Consider the following 23,433-nt stretch of genomic DNA (forward strand, 5'->3'; position numbering starts at 1 on the left):
CCGAATATCGTGTATTCAGCCACTGAACTATGCTTGCCCTGCCCTTTAAAAAACAACAACAACCCCAAAGTATTTTAAAAATGGACCATACAATCTTTCACTCGAGCTCAAACACCAATGCTTGCAAAATAGTGAGCATTAAGACAAGAAGCATCACGCCTACTAATAACAGGGACAGGAACCTTTTTTTTCAGCTCATGGGTCACATTTCCGCTTGGCTTTTCCTCTGGGTGTCAGGGACTGGGCAGAGGAGGAATGGGGGAGACTGCCTCCCCAGCCTGACCCTTCCAGAGAAGAAGGAGACAGTTCAGAATTACAACACGGGTTTGAGGGAGGGTCACAGATCAGAGGCAGATGAGGGGGAAAGCTGGGAAATAATGGGAGAGGAGGAATAGGAAGAACCATGAGGGCAACAGCTGATGGACACGGTGTCTTTAGAAAGCATTCCAGACCACCCCCCTCTCCAAGAAAGTGGGAAAGCAAAGGGCTCAGAAGCAAAGGGCCCTCTGCACCACCCATAGGGGAGAAGGTGACAAATGAGGAAGTGGAAGAAAAAGAGGGTGGAGAGTCACTTGGGACAACAATATTACTCCAAGAGGCTGCATTCCAAGCCTCTCTCTGTAAACATTGAATAAAAAGCAGCCGGTAAGGACTTTCCCTTGCCTTATCCGTTCCTGGCAACCTGCTGTAGGGAGATGGTTCCTTTACCACCTGACACTGGGCTTCAAAATACAGTGGTACCTCGGGTTAAGTACTTAATTCGTTCTGGAGGTCCGTTCTTAACCTGAAACTGTTCTTAACCTGAAGCACCACTTTAGCTAATGGGGCCTCCCACTGCCACCGCACGATTTCTGTTCTCATCCTGAGGTAAAAGTTTTTAACCTGAGGTACTATTTCTGGGTTAGCGGAGTCCGTAAGCTGAAGCGTATGTAACCTGAAGCGTATGTAACCCGAGGTACCACTGTATATTGTTAAAATGATTAGACAACTTCAGCTTACCAGCAATTTCCCTTTAGTGATCTTGACTGGTTTCCCTTCCTCAACCAAAAGTCTGACGTTATTTACGATCACTGGTGGACGCTGATGACTTTCCAAGAATATGCGGATGTTCATTTCGGCATCCAACTGGGCACCTTTAGCATAAACTGTAAAGTTAAACGTGTCAACCAAATTGTTACTATCATCATGTCTATACGTCACGTGCCTTACTTTGAGGTCATGCTGAGTGAAAGTGCCCACTGCTAAATCATTTACCAAGACCTGTCCATACTTTGGAGGTAAAGAGATCTCAAACGTAATTTCGTGTTCACTTCTAATATCTTGGTTCGTGGCAGCGCTCAAGTTAGCTGTGGTGATCACTCCCTCTCGTCCTTTCTGGATCAATAACCCAGTGTTGTTTGCTAGACGGACGTAAGGGTCAGAAGCACTTACTTCAAGAAGTGAGGAAGTATAGTGCTTCCCATCAGTTACAAACAGCACAAAGCGACCATAGTCTGCCCCACGATGCATAAACAGGACTCGCCTTTGTGCCAGGTCCTCTTGCTTAAACTGATACAGCCTACGAGACGTTTCATTGACGAAAACCAAGTCTCCATTAGGAATGCCACGCCTGGTGTACAATAACTGATTATCATCAAAATCAGTATCGGGATCATGGTAGCAAAGGTCAGCCAAGGTCAGCAGTTTCCTTCCATTCTTAACAACATGAAATACCTTATCTATGACACGAAGTGGTTTCTCATCATTTTTCAGCTGGACAGAAATGTTAAATTTGATCTCTGCCGATAAAGGGGGTTCCATTTCCGGGTCTGAGCTCACCTGTTCCTCCGACTCCTTGGCAGTTGCTGTGATATGGATTTCATCATACTGCGTCTCAGAATCATCGTGTACATACATGAGATATCTACCAACTATATCCAGATCTGTGAAACTGCTAATGTTATTGTTACTTTCCTGGGAATCTGAAAGATTAATAAGCATCAACTTTCCATGACGTGGACTCTTTGTAACTTTATACTGGAAGGTCTTATTGGAGAAGGTTTGTGCAAATAATTCTGATTTCGTGATCAGTTTCCCTTCACCCTCAGTAACACTGAGGCCATTGTTTGTCAAAAGAATGTTCCGTGGGTCTGCTTTAATGCTGATTCTGAAATCATAGATATTTGATTCCACATATTTTGTAGAAATTAAGAATCGAAACGAGTCTTCCGTTTCTTCGCGGGGCCACTCGGTTAACTGATATTCTATGTTATAATCAGAAATGTCCTGCTGGCTAAATGTTGAATTTATTTGCAAAGGTGTGTTATAAAGCAGAAGGCTTCCTTTCTCAGGCAAGGACTGCAACTTGTAATAAAGTTCATTTCCTGGCACTTCTACTTTTCCTATCACAGCAAGAAGATGATCTGAGCTAAGGTACTCCCTCTTTGATTTGTCAATTACTAGTGGCACATGTCTCAATAAATTGTACCTCAACCATTTCACCATGACCGGGAACAGAAACTCTTCGCTTCTTTTGCTGCCAATGCTAACTTTGAATTTAAAGTGTTCAAGGGGATTATCTTGCAGAATTTCTTTGAAGGTAGAAGCATATCTCACGCGGCCACGTTCAATGGAGCGTTGAGAAAAAGAGTTTGCCTCTTTCCATTCTCCACCGGCTTGCTGTCTCTGAACTTCTCCATAACGGGGCGGCTCTGTGATCTCGTATCGTATATCCAGCTCTTGTTGGAAGGCATTTGTTTCGATGGCCAGATTGCTGGGTCTGATCAAGGCTGCTTCGCCTTGTAGCGTATCCACCCCCGTGTTGTTGACCAACTTATACTCTAAGGGAACTGCCATGACACGCAACACAACCGTGTTGCTGACTTTTTCCCCATCGCTCGCTCGCAGAACAATCCTGGAGTTCTTGGCTCCAGTGTGGACAAAGAAAACATTACCATTTTGTAAGTCTCTGTAAGGAAAGGCAGTAATGGCCTTGCCAGGCATCTTGGAATTTTCTAGAAATCCAGCATCTGCATTCAGGACTGTAATACTGAGATCTGCAGCACTTGTATCATCATCCAAAATATTTATTGCATCTACACCCAGGCATTTCTTTGAGTGCTCAAAAAGAAGAAACAAGTTTCCATTGGGGAGTGTGAGCTCTGGAGCATCATTTATTGGCTTCACTGTAATGGTGAACATGTAGTTCTTGTTTCCTTGCAAATATGGAGGCATCTCTTTTTTACTGCTCGTAGAAACTGAGAAAGTAAAATAATCATAGCTTTCCTCAGAGCCATCGTGGACGTACAGAACTCTGCCTTGCCATAAATCTAGCATGGTGAATGTAGACTCTTCCTGCTCTGACTCAACATCCAACCTCAAATAGCCATGAGATGGCTGGTCTTTAACTTTAAAAAGGATTTGCGACTGCCGAATCCCTAATTTCTTGAATTCGACGTTGACTTTAATGTGCTTAGATTCAAGCGCTGCTTGCCCACCCTCTGGAACAATCAAGTTGTTTACAACTACAAAGTGGTCGTGACTCTCTTTCCCATGGAGTTTGGATGCTACAGCACTGACAGCAGACATGGAAGCTGCTGTTCCAACAGGTTGTTTTTCAGCCGCTACAACTGGATTTGTACTAAAAGCGCTCTTGGTTTTGCATCCTGGTGAAATATCCTTAGTCACAAGAACATCCTTCAAGGATTTCCTTTCCGAGTTAATTTTCAAATCTCTCAAGCAGCCTCTGAATGATCCCCCTTGAGCATATCTCCCAGCAAGTGAGGTTAACCCCAGCTTCAGCACTCTGGCACGGATAATATCATTTACTCCACCTATATAAAAGGCCTCCTTGAGGACAGGAAGCTTAGTGTGCGAGGGTAATGATTTTTTCACTGTTTCCTTGCCTAGCACGAGTTCAATATATTTTGCAGAGATTTTTAGTTTGACAGAGTGCCACTGGCTATCATTGACAGGGCTAAGGGAAGAAAGCTGAAATCTGTTCTTTCCCTTTCCAAGATGAGCTTTAATTAGACCATTTTCAATTTCCATTCCAACAAAGTCTCCTGCTGGACCGGAACTGTACAGCAGCAAGCCTCTCTGAGCTGTGGTCTGCACTGTACACTCAAAGACTCTTTCAGTCTGGGTGTTCCAAAGTGGAAAAGAAACATACGACTTCGAGCTAAAGAAACTAATAGGTTCTTCTTCGCCTGCAAAAAATTCATCGCTGCAGCCCAGTGACACTTCGTGGACATTTTTAAACCTAGGAGAAGGTCTCAGGGATGACAGGATGTCATGCTGGTTAAATATCACATCTTCAATGCATCCGCGGAAATTTGTTTGTGCGCCACTGAGGTAAGGAACATCAAGGTCACCACTTCCGCCAACATAGAGGCCGTGTTGAAAGTTTAGTTCAAACAGGACACCGGGCAATTTTGTGGCAGCTTGATCCTTTTTGTTAGTCACCAGGATAACGTTATCTCTTTCACAATGGACTTCTATAAGGTGCTGCGTTAAATCATTCAGCTGGGAACTTCCTTGGGAATGGAGGACTTGTTCTCCTGCTCCAAGATTGATTCTCACCTACAGAAAAAAGGATATAGTTTTAATTATTCCAATGAGTTAGGAAATGCATTAAGGAAAAGATAGCAAACAGCATAAGCACAACAATTTCTAATCAGGAGTAGGTCCTACTGGTTTCAATGGGTCTTACTCCTAGGTAGGTGCACTTAAGATTGCAGCCTAAACTAACTGCATGCATGAAACACAGATATAGATATGAGGCAACTCTTGGGATCAGTGCAGACACATTGCCTTTAAAAGAAATACACCTTCAAAGCCGCCTACCCCCTACACTAAGTCATAGTTTAGCATTGCATCTGAATCAGACTAGGATAAGAAAGGAAATAACTTGCCTTAAGCACTTTAAAACAAAGTAGAAAGGTGGTAAATAAATATTTCAGATCAATCGATAAGCATTTCAAGTGCATGATGCAATCTTAGCCCTGATCACTTAACTGCAATTTAAACCGTGCTTTTTGTATTATTTATGCATTTACAAATATCACCATCCATGTTCATGGCACTTTATCCTTGTCACATGAACTGTATGAATTAGCACTGGTAATACCTTATCTTCCCATTTTCTTTTTGGGTTGCCATTTGAAAAAGAGTAGCCACAGAACTTCAGAATGTAAAGTCCTTTGGATCAGGACCTAATACGTACTGCAGCTCTGTAAACTCCGCAAAGTCAGTTAACGCTGTACAAATGAATCATAAAATGCGTCATCTACATTTCCCCCTCCAAAACCTCCTGCAGTCATTCAACTGGCACCACCTCACCCAAGCAGCCATGTGATGTGGTTAGTTCACTTGCTGTAACCCAGGATGGCCATGGCCTTATGTGAATGACTGTAGGTCCTAACCACTTTCAAAGCATCCCTGTTTGTACCATGAAACAACGCTCTTATTCTGGAAGAACAGATGGCTTATAATTGATGAGAAGGAAAGGTGTCAATAGTTGCTCCAGTATATGTATCTAGCGCTCGTGTGAAATGAGCAGGGCATAAGCAGTCTTTTGTGCCTTGGTCCTAATAGGTAAAGGTAAAGGGACCCCTGACCATTAGGTCCAGTCATGGCTAACTCTGGGGTTGTGGCGCTCATCTCGCTTTACTGGCCGAGGGAGCCGGCGTACAGCTTCTGGGTCATGTGGCCAGCATGACTAAGCCGCTTCTGGCGAACCAGAGCAGCGCACGGAAATGCTGTTTACCTTCCCGCCGGAGCGGTACCTATTTATCTACTTGCACTTTGACGTGCTTTCGAACTGCTAGGTTGGCAGGAGCAGGGACCGAGCAACGGGAGCTCACCCCGTCGCGGGGATTCGAACCGCCGACCTTCTGATCAGCAAGTCCTAGGCTCTGTGGTTTAACCCACAGCACCACCCGCGTCCCATTTGGTCCTAATATTGAGATATAAATACACCATAGAATCTGCTCCTATAGCTTTTGTTGTTGTTGTTTAGTCGTTTAGTCGTGTCCGACTCTTCGTGACCCCATGGACCAGAGCACGCCAGGCTTTAATTTAATTTAATTCCTATAGCTTTAATTTCAACCAAATGGAGCCTGCATTACCTAATGCTGGAAGGCCCAGAACTCATGCTTTCTGTGCCCGAAGCCTCAGGTTTAATGCCTGGCATTGCCAGTTAAAAAGGATCTCAATGGCCTTGAGGAATGGCCAAACTGGTAAGGCGGTGCCGTGGAGCTACCCCCCTGCTGCCAGCACCATTGCTGCTTACCTGAATGGCGTGCAGGCAAAGCAGAGCAATGGCAAGGTCAGGCTCCATGGCCCACTGGCAGAATCAATCCAGCACTCTTGTATAGCCCGGACCCTGCTGATACCTTGCCTCCTCCCCACATAGTCCAGGTAAGAAGCAGCAATGCCAATGTTGGGAGGGTAGTTCCAACCAACAACAGCTCCTCCTGGTGGTCTTGCTGGAGAATGTCTCTGCCTCAGACCTTGGAGAGCCACTGCCAAAACCAAAGCAAAAGCGCCACAATCAAAAGGAAATGGAAAGTTCAGGTCGTTTTTGGTTTTACCAGTGCTGGCAAATGTAATTTTTGTCACGGAGAACCTTCCGTTCCCTCAAAATTGGCAGTGCTTAGTTAGACAGGCAAACTGTCTGGCTCATAAGAACCTTTGTTCGCACAGAATCTTACCTGCACATTTCCGGAATGTAGTTCCACCAAAAAATAAATGTCTTTTCCTGCAGCAAGAAAAAGTAACCCATCTGGTCTGCTTGTTTGAAAACGTAATTTCAGTGAAGTTGTTGAGGACGATTCGGCAATGTTTAAATGCACATAGCTTTCGCCGTAAAATGATACTAAAAAGCAAAGATCAGAAGAGAACATTATTGCACGCTTGCCTATAAATAATGGATTCCACACATTATATGCAGATGGTACACCTAGCAAAAATGTGCAGAATTCATTCCTCCTCCCAGTCCACAAGCTTTATGGCTTGCATAATGTTTACTATGAGTTTGTGTCCCACATTCTACCACCATTAACAGCATAGGTTGTGATGTGGTGAGCTCCCTAATGCTGACAGGCTTGAGGAGTGGCAGTTTCTAGAGTGGCAGCTTTTGTCAAAGAAGAAAGTATAGAAAGAGGCTTCAGAAGCACAGAGGAGATTAGCATGCTGGGAAGAAATCTAGGTTAGTATTCTCCTTGCCATAATAGCTTCCCATGAACAAGGAGATGTGGTTAATCAGGACCTTTCCTCCATGCACACCACCACTTGCATTCAGAAATGGGAGGATCCTTTTTCAGAATGTGAAGCTCAGTGCTTGGATTCACTGCAAGACAGCCAGGTTTGCAGAACCACAGTTTCCCATTACGTCTGAACTGTAACCATGGTTCAGTCTCTACTGCTATGTTGTGCTTAGACAAACAAAAAAGAAATCTGCCTGGCCACAGCTCACATCTGGTTACATGAGTTAAAAGGAAATAAATTGTTTCTTCTTTTAGTCAAATATATACACACATAATGCATCATGTTTTTAATGAAATCTATCAACCAGCCACCCCAAAGGCTTGGCTCAAATAACCTCAGAAAAACAAAATAAACCCCACCAATCTCATTTCCCCATCTGTTGCTGATTTAACTCTAACTTGGTCTGAAAGCCAAGCAGGTAGGTTTTGAAATACAACGCATTTGAAATATGGGAAGCAATTTATTTTTTAATCATATATGCTGCGGCCTTTATATGTGCAAAGCGCTTTACAACTATTTCTTTTCTGTGCTATTCTCTCTCACAGAAGACAGAGGAGATTACAAGTATGTGGCGAAAGGTGGTCTCCTAAATAATCATGCCTCGGTTAGTTTACTTGTTTTATAGGTCTCACAAAAGCTGTTAGGAGAATGGTTAACGATGTAGCTGCACCTTATAGCTCTGAACGGATTTTTTTTTACTGCATAACAGCAACCAGGATAATAAAACCCTCTAGTGAGTACGTTGCAAATGAATGGCATTCGCAAATCTCCAAAACACTACCATAATAACAGTAATCAGCGCTGAGAGAGAGAGGTTGCCTGCCACCTGCAGCTGTTTTTCCTCCAGTGGAAAAATGTCAGGGGCATTGAAGGAAATAAAAATGGTGGTTCCCCAGCATCTATTACAGGCTTATATTACATTACAGCCCACGGAGGACTGGCCCAGGTTACAAGGGAACTAGGCCCAGGGCCCTTCAAGCTTGAAGCCTGCCTAGATGTGTACCTGTGTGCATACAATGTGCACCTGGCTCATGTTAGTCTGCAAGGTGCCAGAGGAAGCCTCTCTGATGTTTCGGTTGCAACACAAAGAGCTGAAAGTGGTCTCCATATATGAAAACAACAGCTCTGGGAGTTGTGTGTCACAAATCCAGTTCCCCTGGCTGGGCTTGAGGAGACAAAAGGCACTCTCAGCCCCACAGCGGCACATCCAACCAAGCTGCCTCGGGTATACCTGCATGGTCCTCCTGCACACCCAAAGTGGACTTCAAGCATCATTCTAGCATGTTTTAAAGTAACAGCGAAGCAGAAATAAAAAAATCTAAAATACTCAAATGAAAACGTTTACAAAGCAATCCTGGGGATGCCTATCCAAAAATAGGGTCCAGGAAAATTCAATGGGTCTTAAACCTCAGCAAATGTTCACAGGGTTGCAAATGCCTTGTAACATACAATTAATAGAGGGTGGAGAAAAACTATGCCATCTTACATCCCTACCCGTGACATTTTTGGTTTGTTTTAGTGCCAAGACGTTCTAACACAAGGTATCAATTTGGCTGAAGAAAATTGGCCAGTTGCCTACTCTGGATAGGGTTGTGCACACCCTGAAGGAACAGGTTCGCAGTTTGGGGGTGCTTCTGGCTCCAGGTGTGTCACCAGAGAGGCTCAGGTAGCCTCAATGGCTAGAAGTGCCTTTTACCAACTGAGCCTGGCTTGACAGCTACGGCAATTCTTGAAGCGGGAAAGCCTTGTCACAGTAGTTCATGTGTTGGTTTGCTTCCAGAAGGGATTACTGCAATGTGCTTTATGTGGGGCTTCCCTCACGCTTCATCAAGAAGCTGCAGTTAGTGCAGAATGCTGCAGCACAATAGCTAACAGGAGTGAGGTCTTGCAGCGTATAGAACACCTGTGCTCAGAGATCTGCCCATTTGCTACCAGATTGCGCTCAAGGTGTTAGGTAAGGTAAAGGGACCCCCGACCATTAGGTCCAGTTGTGACTGACTCTGGGGTTGCGGCACTCATCTCGCTTTATTGGCCGAGGGAACCGGCGTACAGCTTCCGGGTCATGTGGCCAGCATGAGTAAGCCGCTTCTGGCAAACCAGAGCAGCGCACGGAAACGCCGTTTACCTTCCCGCCAGAGCGGTACCTATTTATCTACTTGCACTTCGTGCTTTCAAACTGCTAGGTTGGCAGGAGTAATGGGAGCTCACCCCGTCGCGGGGATTCAAACCACCGACCTTCTGATCAGCAAGTCCAAAGCTCTGTGGTCTAACCCACAGCGCCACCTGCATCCCCAAGATGTTACTATTAGTATATAATGCCCTTAACAACTTGGGAGCAGTTCACCTACGAGATCGCTTGACCTACGTGTACCCATCTGACTGCTTTGATCAGCGGAACTGGCACTAATACAGGTGCCACATAAGCACTTGATCGTTTAGTGTGAATTAATAAAACAGTAACTTGCCAATTTACTACAGCCACTTTTCCTATCAGCAACTCTCATAATAGAAATCCACAATGCTCTTTTTTCAATGATGTTTTAAAAGCCAATTTGAGGTATAGGGCTGGGGAGGAAGCTTTGGACTGATTGGGAAAAGCAGAAAATATATTTGATGTGCTACAGGCATGTACCTCTGAATCACGTCCAAAGGGTGCAATCTAAATCCCATTACTGTCAATGAAAAAACTACTATTGATTTCAAGTGTTTTGATTTGCTTCCAAAACCTTTTAATGATGTGTGATTTTAAAAAAAATGCAGCATAAATACTAAAGATCAAAGAGGCAATACATCTTCTGTCCTTTATGGTCAAATAGCTAAAGCCTCATCTATCATACTGTAAGGCTCAGCATGAATTAATTTAGAATCTAATTATTCAGAAATCTGATCCTGCAAGTTCTTTCCCTGGAATAGAGAACTGCAAGATGAACAGCTCAGTCTGCAAACCAGTTTGAACAGAGCACTTGCCTTAAGCCTGATGTCATCCTGTTGAAGACTACTCTGAAGTAATTCCAAAAGCCTCAGATTGCTTCAAAGTATGGCTTTTAGGGGACTTACCTGGCAAGGTAAATAATCTTGAAGTCGCACAAAGTTATCCATTAGGTAGAGTCCTATGAAACTCAAATACTTGCTAATCTTGCTAACACAACTTGTCCAATAAAAGGGCACTGACCGGGGGGGAGGGGGGCAGGTATATCATAATGCAGGAGAAAATCATGTCAACATCTCGCCTGGTACATGGGTTTCCAAACTTGAAAACTGCTGTTTGCCTTGGCCAACCACTTAATGATGTAGCCAACGTAATGCACTGTGCTAGATGCTGATACACTGCATAAAGGTGGTACATAGTCACTTCATCGCATTCCACTGCTGATGACGTTGATATCATCCTCGGTTGTCGAAAGGCAACCGAAGTACCAGAATGGGGGGCGGGGAGCACTTGCCATCTCTGTCCACTCTTTGGCTCAGCTGATTATTTCTCAGGTTCTAGCAGGATTCTACTCCAGAAATTAGTTATTATGTCAGGTCTTAGTCTTTTGAGCACGAGAAGCAATGTAATGCATCTGAACACGTGCAGAGTGCAACTTCCCACTACTAGGCTTCCTCCTAAATGGTCCCGGTTTACAAATCAAGTTTTGCTTCCGCACTGGTGTGTGTGTCTATTTATCCAATCTCCCATTTTAGTAAGAAGTTTTGCATCCAAACTATTGGCATTAACAATACTATACAGCCGAGCTGCAGATTGGTTTGGTTGTAAAACTTGTTGAAGCTCCCAGGAGGGACATGCGTTTTCTTTTGTTTTCTTTTAGCTTCGATTACAAGCCTGGGCACCTGGCACCAGGCTCGCGCGCCACAACAGGCACGCATCGTGCCCCCAAACTATCATTTCGTGCGCGCCTTCCCCTCCCGCCTCCTCCAGCCGAGTGTCCGCTGCCAGGCTACAGCGGGCACGAGCCGCAGCCCTCGAGGGCCAGCCTGCGCCATGCGCCGCATTCTTGCAAAATGCAACCGGGACTGGCCAATCGCTCGCAGAGGCCGACGGGTGGGAGCGCAGAGCGGGGAGCCAAAGGGTGGAGCCGAGCGAGCCCTCGGCAAAGGTGGCTCTGCAACCCCGTAGAAGCCGCGCGGCCCAGATCCGCCCGCGCAACCCCCACCTTCCCTCCTCGTCCCCGGACTTTTTTTTGCGACGGCGGGGAAAGGGGGTGTCGCGGGCACCCCCAACCAGGCAGCGTGGTTTCTGACCCTACCTGCCAGCGCCTCTCGGCTAAGGGAGAGCAGCAGCAGCAGCAACAGCAACAGGGCGCTCCCTGAAGCCCAGCCCGGGGCCATGCCGCCCCGTCTCCGGGGAAAGGGGAGCAGGCGACGGGAGGCCCCCGGGAGCGGCGCCCGCTTGCAGCGCCAGGGAGTGGGAGCTCCGCCCGCCGACAGCTGCCGCCTCTGCTGCTGGCGGGCTTGTTGCTCAGGTCAGGTTACACAGCAGAGGGGCGAGGAAAGGGGGAGGCCGGGCCGGGCGGGCGGTGCAGAGATGGGGCTCCTCGCCAGGTCTTTCCCAGAACAAATGGGCTACACTTCTGGACTGCGTTTGGGCCTGGGCTCAGCCCCGGAACCTTTTCTTCTTGTAAGGGCAAGCCTGGTTCTAAAGGGAGCTAAGTCAAAGGAGGTGGCATCCTGTTGTTACTGTTATCATCACCGTCCTCTTATAATAAAACTCCACAGCATAGCTGGACAGAGGGTTACTGGGAGAGCAAGAGGTTGCAAAGTTACAGCCTCAGCTGTGGGTTGTTCACTAGAGCAGTGGTTTTCAACTTGGCACCCTGGGGTCGGGTGCCACGGGCAACACTGATGGTCAGAGGTGCCATGGGCAACACTGATGGTCAGGGGTGCCATGGACAACACTGGCCTCTGGGCCTCTTTCCTTCCTTCCTTCCTTCCTTCCTTCCCTCTCTCCTATGATGCCCTCTTGCATCTCTTCCTCCCAAAGGCTTGCACAGCTGTTTGTTGCAGCAGCCCTGGTTACAAGCTCCCTGGGCGAATGGTGCCTCTGGGGCTGGCCAGGGGGCGCTGGTTGCCAGGAGCTGAGGTGGCTTCGGAGTAAGCAAGCAGGCGAGGGAGCCTAGCCACCAGTCCTCAAGCCCTTGCTGTTGTCTGTCCATTCCCAACAGCATATCCAGTCCCACACCCCTGTGGGGCAGTGGAAGGAGGCACCTCTCTTTGTGGTAGGGAGGAAGCTCAGAGACCGGGGCGGCAGCAGTGGCTGCCCAGAGGACTCCCAAGGAGAGGAGACTGAGGAAACACTCCACAAGGGAGGGTGTTCGAAAAAGGGTGAGGGGCTGCCAGCTCTGCAGGCAAGGGGTGACATAACTGGGCTCCTGAGCCCCACAGGGGTGCCGCAGAAAGAATGTACAGTGGTACCTCGGTTTACGAACTTAATTCGTTCCAGAAGTCTGTTCTTAAACCGAAACCGTCCTTAAACCGAGGTGCGCTTTCCCTAATGAGGCCTCCCGGTGCCCTTCCACTGTTCGGATTCCGTTCTTAGACCAAGGTAAAGTTGGCAAACCAGGACACTACTTCCGGTTTTGAGGAGTTCTTAAACCAAATTGTTCGTAAATAGGACTGTTCTTAAACCGGGTTACCACTGTAGTTGGTCAAGGGAGCCATGGAATCAAAAAGGTTGAAAACCTCTGCACTAGATAGCTGAATGTAGCCCATTGGTAAACCACTGTTGATCATCTGCTTGTCCCTGCTCAAAAATATGTAACAGACTGTAAAGGGTAATAATAATAATAATAATAATAATAATAGATCTTTGAATTCAGATGGTTCAAAGCAGCCAGTGTCATTTATCTTTATACAGTGGTACCTCAGGTTACATATGCTTCAGGTTACAGACTCCGCTAACCCAGAAATAGTATCTCGGGGTTAAGAACTTTGCTTCAGGATGAGAACAGAAATCATGCAGCGGTGGCGTGGCAGCAGCGGGAGGACCCATTAACTAAAGTGGTGCTTCAGGTTAAGAACAGTTTCAGGTTAAGTACGGACCTCTGGAACGAATTAAGTACATAACCAGAGGTGCCACTGTACAGTTGCTTTTCTCACAATTCATGAAGACTCTCCCATCCTTATGCACCTTCCACTATGTTCATACTAAAGCTGTCACCAGATTAAATACTTCTCAGTCCATCAGTTGCCCAGGTTTCTAACTGATTAATCAGTTAAGCAACCTATTAAATTGACATAAGATTTCTTGTGGCTACAAAATAATTCTGAAGGAGAAGGTGAACTCTGGGGTGGGGGCAGGCAGATGCCTCTTCTGTGATAACCACCCCCCATGTTTTTCATGAGTATGTGCATTAAAAATAATTCAATTTTTAAAAATCAACATTTTTAAAAAAAATCAGTCTAACCAATTTGTTGCTGCATTCTGATGCATTTCTGCTCAGAAATAAGCACCACATAACAGGAGCCAACTCCCAGCCCACCGCCCAATAAATTATTTGAGGGGACTGGGTCCCCACGGAGTTTATAGGCATTGCCATTCAAATGGTGTGTGTGCACCACATCATGTGATCAGTTATGTGAAGTGGGGCTTACCTGGCCCGTCCAATATTTTATTCAAGTTGGCACCCTTGGTCTATAAGATTGCAGCCTAAATGTTTTAGCCCAAATTAATGCTATTGTGTGACAAGCAACCCTCAAGTGTCAGGCTTAGTACTGGATTCCTTTTTTAAAGCTCATTTGATCGAAGCTATTTGTGGGATTATACTCTGCTTTCAATTAATCTGTGACGTTTCACTGGTTCTAACTATAATCTCATAAATCGCGTTTGTTCTTTGTAGAGCAGGACAACAACTGTGTGAATTGGTCACTCTTAACTGAGCTTTGCTTGATTCAGTTCAGTCTCTCTGACATTAATATATCTTCCAGGAGCCAATATAAAATGAGCAAACACTCTTTTCTGTGGTTTAGATTTGATGACTGTCTGAGCCCATTGAACTGAAGCAAACAGTGGTTTAGTGTTTACAAACAGCAATTTCCAGAGGGGCAGCCCTGCTAGCCTGTTTTTTGCAAATACAGCAGTGTCTTGTGGCACTTTAAAGACTTAACAAAATTATGACATTAACTTACATTAACTATTGTCCTGTTTGTCAGATGCATGAAGTATTAACCCTGACTTATAGGTATATGTATATACACGTTTTCTGGGAGGTGAGGGGAATGTGAGGCTGGAAGAAAATGAAAAGAGATTCATTCGTTCTTACCTATAGATAGATCTATCCACACACATGCAAACCCTCTACAGTTGTAGCTCAGGATGACACTTCATGCATCTGATGATGGAGAGACTCCAGTCCATGAAAGCTTATGCCATAATAGACTTCTTGGTCTTTAAGGTGCCACAGGGCTCTTCATAGTTTTTGGATACAAATAATGATTTGCAAATTCTGAAAAGTATTTGCATTTTATACATTATATTCACGGTTCTCAAAAGTGGAAAGTAGGCTTCCCTAAGACAACACTAGGGGCGCGGGTGGTGCTGTGGTCTAAACCACTGAGCCTAGGGCTTGCCGATCAGAAGGTCGGCGGTTCGAATCCCCGCAATGGAGTGAGCTCCCATTGCTCAGTCCCTGCTCCTGCCAACCTAGCAGTTTGAAAGCACGTCAAAGTGCAAGTAGATAAATAGGTACCATAAACGGCGTTTCCGTGCGCTGCTTTGGTTTGCCAGAAGTGGTTTAGTCATGCTGGCTGCATGACCCGGAAGCTGTACACCGGCTCCCTCGGCCAATAAAGTGAGATGAGCACGCAATCCCAGAGTCATCCGCGACTGGACCTAACTGTCAGGGGTCCCATTACCTTTACCTTTAAGACAACACTGGCAATTGTTGAAGTATCCATGGTATACTTTCTAAGTCTTTTCTTTTTCAATGAGGAGCAGTCGCCATGGAGAGGGATTTATTTCTGCTCGGCAGCCTGTTCAGTTATGCTACACACAAACGTTCTGCAGTAGCAAATTTATATCTGAAGTTAAAACCCCATCATTGTGATATAGGGCACTATTACCACTGGAGGGCGATCCAAGGCTGAAAACCATGATGTAGTAGTGTAAAACAATGCTTTTCTTCTTTTTAAAGCAGATAGAATAGTGTGTCTGTAACAAAACACAGCAAAAAGTGTTATGAAAAGTGTGTTCGTAACAACGTATTTGTTGCACAACATTGTATTTCAGTTTTGTCCTGTTGGATAATAATGAAGTGAACTTCTAAAATAGCATCCTTGATCCCAGGCAGATATTCATCTCAATTAATTAAATGCACTTTGCTGGGGGGAGGGGGGGCAGGGAGAAGTAAACCTTAAAATAAGCATCAAACATTACAACATTACACCAAGCAAATTTATAACTAAGAATGTTTCACGATAAATATAATAAATAACATAATTCCAAAAATGTAATAAAAAGGAAGGATGTATTCTGTGGCACAATGGGTTAGTGCATCTGGCTGTTAACCAAAAGGTTGGTGGTTCGATCCCACCCTAGGATGGCTGTGGGCAGGTTTCCTGCATTGCAGGGATTGGACTACCGTTGGGGTCCCTTCCAGCTCTGTAATTTTGTGACCTAGTCCAGCATCCTGTTCCTGCAGTGGCCCAACAGATGCTTCTGGGAAGCCCACAAGCAAGACCTGAGCACAGCACAACAGCACTCTGCCCAGTTGCAATTCCCAACACTGGCTTTCAGAGGAATACTGTCTCCAGCGATGGAGATGAAACATGCCTTCATGGCTAGTCATTTTAAAGCACCTAAGTTGGCATCAAAGTCATAAATACCAGTTCCTTTCTTTTGAGCCCAGGTGGTGCTGTGGTCTAAACCCCTGGGCCTCTTGGGCTTGCTGATCAGAAGGTCGGCAGTTTGAATCCCCATGATGGGGTGAGCTCCTGTTGCTCTGTCCCAGCTCCTGCCAACCTAGCAGTTCGAAAGCATGCCAATGCAAGTAGATAAATAGGTACTGCTGTAGTGGGAAGGTAAACGGCGTTTCCGTGTATTCTGGTTTCCATCGTGGTGTTCCATTGCACCAGAAGCAGTTTAGTTATGCTGGAAAACTGTCTGCAGACCAACGCCAGTTCCCTCAGTCTGAAAGCAAGATGAACGCCACACCCCATAGTCGCCTTTGACTGGACTTAACTGTCCAGGGGTCCTTTACCTTTCACCTTTTTATATACCAATCCAATGCCATTTACAGTTAGCTCAATTAAAAACATCTGAAAATTCCTACACTTAGCAATGAGGGATGCAGGTGGCGCTGTGGGTTAAACCACTGTGCATCTTGGGCTTGCCAATCGTAAGGTCGGCAGTTTGAATTCCCGCGACGGGGTGAGCTCCTGTTGTTCGGTCTCAACTCCTACCCACCTAACAGTTCGAAAGCACACAGTGCAAGTAGATAAATAGGTACATACCGCTCCAGCGGGAAGGTAAACGGCGTTTCCGTGCGCTGCTCTGGTTTTGCCAAAAGGAGTTTAGTCATGCTGGCCACATGACACGGAAAAACTGCCTGCAGAAGCGGACAAACGCTGGCTCCCTCAGCCTGTAAAGCAAGATGAGCGCCGCAACCCCAGAGTCATTCGCAACTGGACTTAATTACTGTACCTTTACCTTGCACTTAGGAATATCCATGTTCCATCTTCATAAGTGAAAAGTGTCGCAACAGTTTTGAAAAAGCCATATTCCGTCTGTTTTCTCTCAAGTAGATATATTTTGTTGGTATAGAGATTTCTGCTGCTTTTGGAACTCTCCTTTAAACTCCTTTGTTGTATTATTATTATTATTATTATTATTATTATTATTATTATTATTATGCAATGAAGGTTCTGTGGTTGATAAATTCTACACTATTATATAATATATATATAATTAATTCTACAATATGCCATATATCATAAAGACACCACATTCTCTGCTTGTGCCTCAGTCCCAAATGGAAACACGAACCCTGGGTAACTACTAGAATCTCACACCGCTCAGAGATTTGTGTGGGGTGCAACAATATATGGAGCAGCAGTCAACTACGATTTACTCATATAAGCTCCATTAAATTTAATGGCCTTACTTATCCATCATCATTAATGTCAGTGTATCTGCTCTGAGTGAAACTTTGTTGAATACCATCCCTTGATTTTTAGCACATTTGTCTTCCCATTCATTGTAATGGAGGGAGCATACTGTATATGTACTCAGTGAAACATGGATAATCTTCCTTCACCAGAATGAATGGGAAAGCCCTCATGGGCATAGGAGGTCTGTGGATACTAGCATGTTGGAGATTCTGTTTCTGAAACAAACTGCTCATAACATTCAATCAAGTACTTTAAATAAACATTTTCTGTTGCAGTGAAATAGTACTGTGGTTTTAATGCTCAGCATGGCAAATATATGCATTCTCTGGTGTTAATAATTGTTATGCAGTCATATAGAAATGCCGGTGTGTGTGTTTTTTTTATTGTTTTTTTAAAAAACCCCTACAGCTGCTATGTGCTCTGTGTGTTTCTTATGGACTGCGCCAATATTTTTGCTTTGTGTTGTCTCGGAGGGGAAATATTAAAGCTAATAGCTGCAGTTTCCTGAATCTAATTTGCGTGGGTTTTCATTTCATTATAACAGGCATTTAGCCTTTATTTCATTATAATAGGCATTTCTGCTTCATCCTATTAAAAGCTTTCAGTTGGAAGGAATAAATTGCATTTGGCAGAAAATTGGTCTTGAAAGAAAATTTAGTTCCTAGTGAGGCAGAGTGGAGGGCATGTGAATTGAATTGGTTTCATTGCTTTCCTCAGAGACGGAAGCATGTGTTTCCAGTAAAGAAAGCTGATGATCCTGTCAGACCACTGTTCTAATCAATAAAATTACACTCACAACCCACCTTCCTTCCATGGAGCTGAAAGTAACATGCATTGTTCTCCCCTTTTTAAAGCTCACAACAATCCTGTGAGGTATGTTGGCTGAGATGGTGACTAGCCTAAGCTTACCCAGCGAACTTCATGAATGTCACCCTGGAATTATTGGAGTATGATTAATCACAGTTGCCGTGTATTATGGATTTTGAAGTCTTCATGACATACTGTATAAACAAACCTGAGTGTGCATGCTGCCAAATCTCAAGGACACTACAGAAATTTTTGAACATCAAAACTTGTTTTGCAGATTCAGTGGACAGCTGTGACTTTTAGCAAACCTGCTAGCTATTTCAGAACATCGTACCACAACCCTACCTACGTGTTTCTTCAGCGTGTCAGTTGATGTCAGAAGCTGCTTTCTAGTTGACTAGTGGTCTTTCTAGCCCACCGCAAGACCACCGCTAATAAGCCTGGCAGGAAGTGTAGACATTTCCTCTGTCTTTTGAACAAGCTCTACATTTGCTGTATCAAGGGGTTGATGAATCAAGTTTCTATTTCAAGTTTTTCAGCTTTATACAGTGCATTTTCATACAATGCACTTTACTGTTATTTTCATCAATGTATGCATTTCTATGCACGCTGCCCACTAATATATGCATTTTGGTACATGTTTTTTGTTGGAGAACTACATTAAGAAAAATGTGAATTTCAAAAGTTAGCTGCATTTCAGTTCATGTATCGTTTTGGGAAGTGACAACTGGGTAAAATATGAACTGAACTAAATTTCTCCCCATCCCTAGCTATAGTAAATCCAGGTGTTCCTTCATGTCCAATTCTCAGAATGCATCCATTGCAAACAGGGTGATAAGAAGTTCAAGAGGGGACATCGGAATTTTTGAAGAGCAATTGCACAGATTCCTTTGCAGGATAGTAGTAATGTTAAAATGAAGGGCTGCCTTCAGATGTGTTCGGAACGTTCTTTATTTCCTTGACATCTGATGGGAGGGTATTCCACAGGGGTGGGCACCACCACTGACAAGGCCCTCTGCCTGGTTCACTGTAACTTCACTTCTCACAGTGAGGGTACCACCAGAAGGCCCTTGGAGCTGGATCTCAATGTCCAGGCTGAATGGTGGGGGTGGAGACGCTCCTTCATGTATATCGTAAATCTTCAGTCAAAACCTCTTCAGCGAAAATTTGTTTTTCAGATGCTAATACTTAGCATTCTTTCATAGAACGTTAACTCATTTCTGCAGTAGTGACACTGGGTGGGAAATTCATTGTGGATTTCTTTCTTCAAAACCTGTGGATAAAAACCTCTCATCCTAAAACTGATGCTGACCTGAACAGACTTAAGCTTTACAATCTGACAGACCAGGCTAGGATTATTTTCTGCACAAGTTATTTTTTTCCCAGACTTCTTCACAAAGACTGCATTGTTCTAAGTGGCCTTTACATAACTGCTTGCGTGATTATCTCCAAAATATTTTGGGAAAGAAGCTGGATAAAGTAATGATGCAATACCCCACATATTTTTTTATTTAATGCTTTTCTTTCTTCTTTTTGGTATGCAGAGTTTGTGAGAACAAAGTGACACAGCACAATGTTTGAAAGTGCATTTAATTATTAAATTTAAGTAATTCAACAATTTAACCATGTATTAAGGTTTCATCACTTACTGCTAAAGAAATGAGAGAAACTTGTGTATGCACTACAAAGTGGACCACACGCCTTACATCTTAGCAGATCTCAGCAGCGTATTTTTGTTTAGCTGGTAAAATGCAGCTTGCTTTATTTTCTAAAACAAATTGCTATTGATTTTTCAACAAAATATAAACAAAAGATAGATTTCTCCACACTCCCCCACCTACCCAGGAGCAGAAGATTGGTTTATCAGATTTTGCCATAAGTTTGTTTGCGAGTTTGGTGGGAATGTTCATTTGAATAGCTTACAAAAGGGTACCATATTTCAACAAAATCATCCACATCACTTGCACTGTTCAGGGCAAGCATGTTTTTTGTTAGTTTTTCAGGTAAGGCAGTTTTCTATACATTCAGTAGCCATCGTGTGATGTGGAGATGCTCAAGTCCTTTCCAGTTCTGTGCTATTTTTCCATTTGTTGTTTTTACATGCCCTGCATCTGTAAATTAAACAGCAAAAACAAGCTAAAATAGGCACACAACTGTATTTAGTGTGCTGCAGGAAAGGGAGAGTTTAACATCCTCACCCATTTGCCCTTTTCACTGTAAAAACTAGACACACATGCACCACAATTGTAGGCATGTGGGAAAGATTTGGGTTAAGCCAGCCAATCTGCCACTTCTTGTTTGTCCCTAAAATCATCCCCTGGGGAAGGATTTGAGGCTAGGTTCTCACAGGTCCAGTGTTCCCAGTTGCCAATAGAACCATCCTTCCTTCCAATGGCAAACTCTGGCAGAAGACTGTAGCCAAATGGGGCCACAGAAAGAAGAGGGTGGTGTCTGTTGCTCAGGTAACTGAGGTTTTGTGCAAAAAGACTCTTGAAAACAAGAAGGTTTCTTCCCCCCCCAAAAAAAATGCAGTGAGGACCGAATATGTTCAGTAGCCAACAAAATGTAGTTTGACAATTGAAGAAGAAATGTCAGGAGAGTAAAAAGAGCTGCCTGGAACCCTGAACAGGAATACTGACAAGGAACTGTGGCGAAGACGTATCCTCAAAGCTTTGCATTTATGCAGAACCTCCCGCTCAGTCCAGACCCCTTGACCCAGAAGCTGCATAGCCATTTACTCTTTGCCTCCCACCGTTTCTCCAGCAATCAAACCACAACATTCCTCCACTGCACTGGGCAAAAGTTCAAGATGGTTATTGAAAAACTAGTCCTCCAAATGCCAAACCTATATGGTAAATGCCTTTCGTGGAAGTGCTGCAATCTTGTCCGTACTATTTGTGCTTGTGTGCAATCTCGGCACTCAAAAGGAAGGCGACCCTCAACCTCCCCACCCCCTGACCACCAACTTACTTCCCTTTTAACATTAAGACTTTCTACCACTGATATTTTTACTTGGATCCATGTATAGCTATCTAGTTGATACCCTGATGGGTTACAATCTGTTTTCAGCAGCTGACCCAGACATAACATCACCGTTTCCTGATTAGATTGATATGGGTTTCTATTATTTGCCTTTTCTTTGCACCCTGAGAAACAATTCTTTTTTGTTGTTGTGCAGTAAACAACATTGCAAAGCCCATATTAAATCATAATTATTTACCATGCTGTTCATGCACCTTTGTCCCTGAGGAGTGTGGTGACGTGAATTTACAGGAAGATCGGGGTATTTCTCACCAACAGCTTCCTGTTATTGATATGCTTTTGTTCAGTTCTGATCCTTTTTTAAGCCTTTTGGATTCTCAAGGGAAAAATAAACTAGCACATTCCATTAATCACAGGAATGGAGCCCATAGTTGGGTGTCTTAACAAAATAGTTTTAATTCTGGCCACTGAATTCCGCACTATATTATGTCAGGGTTTAAAAATAAATATGCATGTTTTTATTATTGTTTTGATTGCAGTGCTCAAAATCCCATAGCCTGGAGCTCAGCCATAGAGTATCTGCTTTGCATGCAAGTAGGACTGGCAGAGACCCCCGTCTAAAATCCTGGAGGTCTGCTGCCAGTCAGCGCTGACAGAACTGAGTAAGATGGACAAGTGGTATGACTTCACATATGGCAACTTTTATGTTCCTAGCTGAGAGTGCTCCAGAATAAGATTGTGCATATGAATACGCCAGAATGGTGTCTTATTGCAGGTGTATTCTGCAACATGCGCTTGGCACAATAATATTTGCCTTAGCGGTAGATTCATTCTACTTTATTTTATTCTGTGACGCTTCCCCGATGTATTAAGTGAAAAAAGTAAGCAACTCTTTTAACAGCAGAAATGTTTATCAGGCTTCCAGCCTCAGGTCATTTTCATGTCTTAACGAACAGTACTTCTGCCGTCTTCCTCACAAGGAAGGCTATTCATAGGACCTTTGGCTCCATTCTATCTGAAGGTCACATTGTTTACACCAATTGTGGATGAAATTGCGCTTTTCCTGAGGAGAACACACTTCGAAGGGGGGGTGGGGAACAGAATAGACTTCACCCAGCATAACATTGTTGACAAATCATGTATTTTAGTCACAACAGGGGTTCAAGTCATCAGTCAATAGGGCCCCTCCAGATATCCTTTTATTGTGCATTTATGGTTATTTGTGCTCATTATGCAGTATAGTATACAGTGGTACCTCAGGTTAAGTACATAATTTGTTCCGGCGGTCCGTTCTTAACCTGAAACTGTTCTTAACCTGAGGTACCACTTTAGCTAAAGGGGCCTCCCGCTGCTGCTACGCCACCGCCACACGATTTCTGTTCTCATCCTGAAGCAAAGTTCATAACCTGAGGTACTATTTCTGGGTTAGTGGAGTCTGCAACCTGAAGCATATGTAACCTGAAGCATATGTAACCCGAGGTACCACTGTAGTTAGTATAGTAGGAGTTCCAGACTAGCAGTGGGGAGAACTGGGTTTGAGTCCTATACAGCCAAGAAATTCACTAAGTCATCATTGAACCACTCACTCTCTGAACCTAACAGGGTTGATGTAATGATGAAACAGTGTGTTTGAGCACTATCAGCACTTTAGTGGTAAACTGAGGGGGGAAAGTTAATAAACAGACCCTCCAAGTTTCCCTATTTTCCAGGGACAGTCCTGGATTTACAGAAGCCATCCTGGTTTCTGATTTGATCCTGGAATGTCCTGCTTTTCCTTAGGCCGTCCCTATTTTCATCGGAGAAATGTTGGAGGGTATGGAGTTATGCAACCTCCCGAGCCAAGGAGATAAGTAACTATACCATTTAGAAGACATCTGAAGGCAGCTTTGTAGAGGGAAGTTTTAAAATGTTTAATGTTTTATTATGTTTTCATATATGTTGGAAGCCGCCCAGAGTGGCTGGGGCAACCCAGTCAGGTGGTTGGGGTATAAATAATAAAATGGTGGTGGTGGTGGTGGAATAGGACGTCCCTACTTTCATGGGAGGAGAATATTGGAGGGTGTGAATAAATAAATAGTGACAGAGAGTAACCTACTTCCAGAACACATTAAGGAGCTAGAGTCCCTCTGCATGGGTTTTGAATACAGTGGTACCTTGGGTTACATACGCTTCAGGTTACATACACTTCAGGTTACAGATTCTGCTAACCCAGAAATAGTGCTTCAGGTTAAGAACTTTGCTTCAGGATGAGAACAGAAATTGTGCTCCGGCAGTGCAGCAGCAGTGGGAGGC

At 44.2% G+C, this 23,433-nt stretch overlaps 1 protein-coding gene across 1 annotated transcript in view; it reads right to left on the bottom strand.

The window, feature by feature from the left end:
• Positions 1 to 11,707, bottom strand: part of LOC128423324 (chondroitin sulfate proteoglycan 4-like) — a 34,157-nt gene extending 22,450 nt beyond the window's left edge. The window contains exons 1-3 of the mRNA XM_053408370.1: positions 11,496 to 11,707; positions 6,693 to 6,856; positions 1,000 to 4,560 (exon numbers count right to left, since the gene is read on the bottom strand). Of these exons, the coding sequence (XP_053264345.1) occupies positions 1,000 to 4,560; positions 6,693 to 6,856; positions 11,496 to 11,577 (3,807 nt within the window). The 5' untranslated portion in view covers positions 11,578 to 11,707. The remainder of the gene's footprint in view (positions 1 to 999; positions 4,561 to 6,692; positions 6,857 to 11,495) is intronic.
• Positions 11,708 to 23,433: the final 11,726 nt, after the last annotated feature.

This window comes from Podarcis raffonei, chromosome 11 (assembly GCF_027172205.1).
Source record: "Podarcis raffonei isolate rPodRaf1 chromosome 11, rPodRaf1.pri, whole genome shotgun sequence".
NCBI classification, from domain to species: Eukaryota; Metazoa; Chordata; class Lepidosauria; order Squamata; family Lacertidae; genus Podarcis; species Podarcis raffonei.